This window comes from Mus pahari, chromosome 2 (genome assembly GCF_900095145.1).
Source record: "Mus pahari chromosome 2, PAHARI_EIJ_v1.1, whole genome shotgun sequence".
NCBI classification, from domain to species: Eukaryota; Metazoa; Chordata; class Mammalia; order Rodentia; family Muridae; genus Mus; species Mus pahari.
The window spans coordinates 155458280-155464279 of record NC_034591.1 but is presented as its reverse complement, the minus strand read 5'-3'; the positions used below and the strand labels follow the sequence as shown (position 1 = coordinate 155464279).

At 46.9% G+C, this 6000-nt stretch overlaps 1 protein-coding gene across 1 annotated transcript in view; it reads right to left on the bottom strand.

Moving 5' to 3' along the window:
* Positions 1–1323: 1323 nt before the first annotated feature.
* The window catches only part of Aebp2 (AE binding protein 2), a 57353-nt gene continuing 52676 nt past the window's right edge, over positions 1324–6000 (bottom strand). Inside the window, exon 9 of the mRNA XM_021190516.1 lies at positions 1324–2383. Coding sequence (XP_021046175.1) covers positions 2356–2383 — 28 coding nt within the window. The 3' untranslated portion in view covers positions 1324–2355. The remainder of the gene's footprint in view (positions 2384–6000) is intronic.

Here is a 6000-nt window from a genome sequence, read left to right as displayed (position 1 = left end):
CATAAGGGGAGGGGGAGACCAGTGGGATTGGGATGCACCCCCTCCCTCCCTCTCTCCTCTCCTCCTCTCCTCTCTTCTTTTCTCTCTCTCTCTCTCTCTCTCTCTCTCTCTCTCTCTGTGTTGGGGGGGGTTGTGTGTGTTTTTCTGTCTCCCTTATACACACACACACACACACACACACACACACATATACATGCATATACACTTTTCTTTTGAAACACTGTCTCTCTGTCACCCAGGCCACCCTCAAACTCCTGACCTCCCTGCCTCAGTCTCTCAGTTGCTAGGATCACAGGATGAGCCCCACCTTCACCCAGCACTGAACACTCTTTTAATAACCCCTTCCACACTTTACCCAGTTCTTTGGAGGCTGTTTTCAATCCCTTCCAGTTAACTTTCCCACTCGATGAAGAGGAGATATGAGATGGAATATGCGCGGAACAAAACCTTTCATGTAGAAACAGATGAGAAAAATCTGTCCACAGAATATAAGAACGTGGCCCCCAGGACTCGTGCTCAGCCATCTGCCAACATTCCTCACTGGCAGCCAGCAGGCTCGCTTCACCTTTGCCGCCCTTGGGCCACACAGTTTTCTGCAGGCTTCCTTCCTTAGCCCCTGGTGGGAGGTACCTGGAGGTGAACTTGGCATTCATCTTGCTTCCTGGGTTCCCCTCGCTGATCCATCTGCTCTCAGAGTCTGAGTGCCACACTTTGGGCAAAAAGCTTTGGCTTTTTTCTGATTTTTGGTGAAGTATTTCGGGCAAACAAAAAGATGTCGTCGTCTATGCAGCCTCGGAAATGCGAGGCCGTGAACTCAGGGGCACCATCTGTTGTATGCTCCCCCTCAAAGTCCCTACTACCCTGAACCTGGCAGGCAGAAACGGGGTACTTCCTGTCTGAGTGTGAGAACAGTACATATCACCACGTGCCTTTAAACTTCATACGAATGATGCCATGTTCTGCAATACTCTTCTCCCCGCTACTGACACGGCTTGACAAGCGGGGTGGGTGGGGGAGACCACATGGCTGTTACCATGGCAACCGAGGCCCATTCATCAGTTCATCATCCCACTTCCTTCATCCTCAGAGGTAATGCTGTCCCAAGACTTGCCTGGTTACTGCCTCTATTCGCCCGTTTCAGAGTTGCTGGGTCTCCGCAGATCTGGGGCCTCTCAGCTTTACGCATATTGATTTGTATAATGTACACTGTTTTGGCCTGCTTTCCCCGTTTAGAGTCTTGAAAAATCTTCATAGAGTGGTAAAAGCAGCAGCATTGGCTCAGCGTGCTGTATTGCAGTAAAAACATAGCTTCCACAGAGCATTGCTTTTCCGTGGGAACAATTTAATTTCATTGCTTAGATTCCTATTTTCTACCTCTCTCTTTGTTTTCTGATAAAAATCTTACCATGTAGTCCAGGCTGGCCATTCTCTCCCCTTACAAGTAAGGTTGCTAGAAATGCATTTGCCCATGGGGCCCAGGGTCTCTAAGCACAAGATCTACTACTCAATCATTATTTTGTTCTGTAGCTCTTTCTGAGAGAGTAGCTTTTGTGTGTTCTCAAGTCCAATTTCAACCCAACCCCTCCCAAGAATTTTGCTCTCTGTTCCTTCCACCCCAATATGAACGGTGCAGGGATCACAGGAATTTGTGTGGAAGGAAGTTTCCGGTCCACTGCTGCACGACACTTTTGTGTGCACCCCATCTCTCGGTTTGGGATTTTTCTTTTTCTTTGGGTTTTGAATATTTTTCTTGGCAGCAGTCTCTCACAGGTTACAGCTCCCTCTTAGCCTTTTCTGTTCCTCTGTCAGGGGTGGGGGCGGGAATCTTCCAGATGCCTCCATATCATTCTTGCTGCTAAACCGGTTAAAGCGATGCCTTGGGCTGGCTCTCCTAGTCAACGGGGCTTGTCTGTCCGTTGAGGAAGGGTCTCATTGTGTAGCCTGGGCTACACGTGAATTCAGTCTCCCCTCACTTCAGCAGGGGTCAGCCATGCTATACCACTACTGTGGCCAACCCGAAGGGACTTCTCCACATCTGTTTGTCTCCTCCACTTCCTCCTACAAGAAGGGCAGAGAATACCCTGGTTTGCACAGAGCACTGGGCATATAACACACATAGAGCACATAACACACATAGAGCACATAACACATTAGAGTCTACAGTTGCAGTCTCACTTAGATAAATTTCTGGATTGCTAGGAAACCGTACAATGGAACAGGTGAGGTAACCCAAGACCTTAGGCCAATAGCAGCCAGTAGACACCTGTGGAGATGTGTTTACATTGTAACCAGTTAAAATAAGTCATTCCTTTTTCAGTTCTCACGGCTGTGAGGTTTCAGGTGAAGAAGCACCCATCACCTTGGAAAATTGAGGATGTCAAATCTGTCAAGATCAAGAAGAACAAAGATAATGTGAGGTTCAAGGTTCACTGCAGCAGGCACCTACACCCTACTCACCGCAGACAAAGGCAGAGAGGCTGAAGCAGTCCCTGCCTGCGTGCTGGCTTGGCGGTCAAGGAACTAAATGAACCAGGCCTCTGCGTTTGACTATTAAAAGCCCAGAAAATGGAAGGGGAGGGAAGGGGAGGAGGGGGAAGGGAAGGGGACATGAGGGGAGGGGAGGAAAAGGAAGGGAAGGAAAAGGAAAGGGAAAGGAGCCATTCTTCATTCCTGAGCCATCGAGGTAAACCACATAATGGCCAAGCAATGGCTGGATGACCTGAGTTCTATCCCCAAGACCCACACAGAGAACCAACGCCAACAAATTGTCCCCTGACTTCTATGCACTATGGCAACCTCATGCTCACAAATACATAGGTACACTAAAATAAGTAAAATGGGTTTTGACTTTGGTTTTATTTTCTGGATTTTGTTTTGTTTTGTTTTGTTTTTGGAACAAGTTCTCACCGTGTACTCCTGGCTGTCCTGCAGTTCACTACATAGAACAGGCTGACCTTGAATTCACACAAATCTGTGTGCTGCTGCCTCCCAAACGCTAACATTAAAAGCTTGGGACACAAAACTCAGCCCCCAAAGACCATTTTTAGTGCTCATAGCTCTAGTGCCAACACTTGGGACACAGAGGCAGGGGGACAAGAATCACACAGCCATGGGTGACTACGTGGAATGTTTAAGATCAGTTTGGGTCACATAGAGAGACCTGGTCTCAACAGAAAATTGAAAAATAAAAGAATAAAGAGCTTTGTGCTGTCCCCGGTGATTTGGTCTAGCTTTGCACTTTTTCTTCTCTCACTCCACCAATCCTGAACCTCCAGCCCTAGGATGTTACCAGCAGTCTGCATTTCCACCACTCCCTGGAACTGGTGGATCAGGGACCCGAGGGGAAGTAATGAAGGAAGACTGAAGAAGAAAGGGTGGGACCTCCCTTGCTTTACAGAGGTCCTAGGAGACCTCCCAGGCTGGTTGTAGCTTCATCTCCTTAGAGTGACCCTGGCTGGAGTGATGCCCCCCAGTCACAGCCAGCATCGGGCATGGCTCACCATCTCCTGTGATCTTCCCACCAGCAGCTCCAACACCTGCTCCCAGCTGGTGCAAACCGGCTCAATGGTATCTGTTCATATTCAGTGGCAAGGCTGATGAGAATCTTCTTCAGCTTCTGCCAAGTGTCCCCTGCAAGTGCACATTCTAAACCCTTGTCCCAAGTGTCCCCTGCAAGTGCACATTCTAAACCCTTGTCCCAAGTGTCCCCTGCAAGTTCACATTCTAAACCCTTGCCCTAAGCTGCACATGCACACATGGCCCATACTGTTTTGTTTCTTTAAGATTTATTTTTATTTATATGAGTACACTGTAGCTGTCTTCAGACATACACCAGAAGAGGGCATCAGATCTCATTACAGATGGTTGTGAGACACCATGTGGTTGGTGGGAATTGAACTCAGGATTTCTGGAAGAGCAGTCAGTGCTCTTAACTGCTGAGCCATCTCTCCAACCCATACTGTTTTGTTTTTAATGCTGTCTTTGATTACAAATACTAATGGCAGCTCACCATGCTTATTGTACATGATACAGTGCAATATGAGATGATTCTGCTCTGATCTGATATTGTCCCCTGATCCCTGAACAGATACACCCAGAAGGATAATTTTATCTGATTGGTCTCTGCAGAAGTCACATTTGGAAATTTATTTATTTATTTATTAAATCTGTTTGGTGAGGCTGAAGATACGGCTCAGCATTTAGAAAACACTTAGTGCTCTTATGTAGAGGATTCAGGTTCCAGTGCCAGCACACAACATAGACGCTCACAACCATCCATAACCCAGTTCCAGGGAATCCAACAGGCACACACATGTTGCCCATATATGTATGCAGGGAACACATTCGTACACGTAAAGTCAAAAAAAGAGTAAAAAAAGCTAATGAAAAAATTTAAATATCTCTTCCTACAGTACACAAATGCAGCTCAGTGCTTAGAGTGTTCCATGCCTTCTACTACACACACACTGCACACACACTCACAATCACACACACCACACTCACACACAGACCACTCACATACACTCACATGTACACACACACGACACACCACACAGACACATGTACACACATACCACACACACTCACTCACACCACACAAACACTTACATATACTCACACCCAGACACCACACACACACACACACACACACACATACTCAAACTCATGCATATACACACTACACATGTATAGTCACACAGAGACCACACACATATACACTCATAGTTATAAACAAATACCACATATACTCACATTCACACATACATACCACACACACATATACTTCTCACACATACATATCACACACTCACACACACACACACACATGCACATTCACACCATACAGACACCATACACATACACTCACACAGACCACATACACATATACTCATACACACACACATACTCACACACACATGCACATACCACACACATACACTCATACTCATACACACACCACACCACGTACATACACACTCACATTCGCACACCCCACATACCACACACTCATACATATACAACACACTCACATGTACCACACACACAGTCACATAAACACCACACACACACACACACACACACACACACACAAAACTAAGAATCTGTAGCCATTCAGTTGTACACACATCTGCTGCATTAAATTCCTAAGCACAATACTGTGTCACTTAGTAGCAAGGCTAGATTTGACAACCACATCAACGCTCTGAATAGAATAGCCAACATTCATAGGACATGGTTGCCTCACCTTGTGATATGATTTCTACAGTGCAGGGGATTGAGCCAGAGCCTTAGACTTGCTGGGCAAACCCTGCCACATGTTCCAGGTCCTTGATCATGTAAACCCCTGACCCAGGGCTTTTCAGTCAGAGGAAACCTGGAGCCTCTCCCAGTCTGGATCCTCTCTCTATTGCACTGTAGGTGCCATGCCCGTAGCCTATGGTCGATCTGCCATCCCCATAGGCTGTGATTTCTCCAGGGGATAGGATGGTGTCTCGGGTTAAATGTGCAAAGCTTAGAAACAAAAAACCGGGCACCAAGTTCATGCTCCAATGAGCTGACTGATACAGGCAGGGTCTGAGGACTTATCGACCACTTTCCCAAGTATGGACATATTTAATAGTCACATCAACACTGTGAAGTGACCCAGATTATCTGCCGGTGACAGTTTAGATTTTGGCCCAGGTATGTTGGTGCCATACTTGTTCAGTCCCCGAGTGCAGGAGGCTGAGGCAAGCGGATCATTGTCGTTTGAAGCCTGGACTACATGGTGATATCTTGGGACAGAAAGCCAAAAAGGAAGAAAGAGGAGTGTGGGAGAGATGAGGGGAGGGGAGAGGAAAGGGGACAACAGAAGAGTGTAGAACTTGAGAAGTCACGGTCTCCTGACACACCCAAACCCTACCTAGCAATCTCAGGATGCAACCTGGCCTGTTTGTACGCCACTGCATTCCTGCAAGGCTTTTAACGGCTTAGAGAGACACCACCCTTCTTTGGGAGATA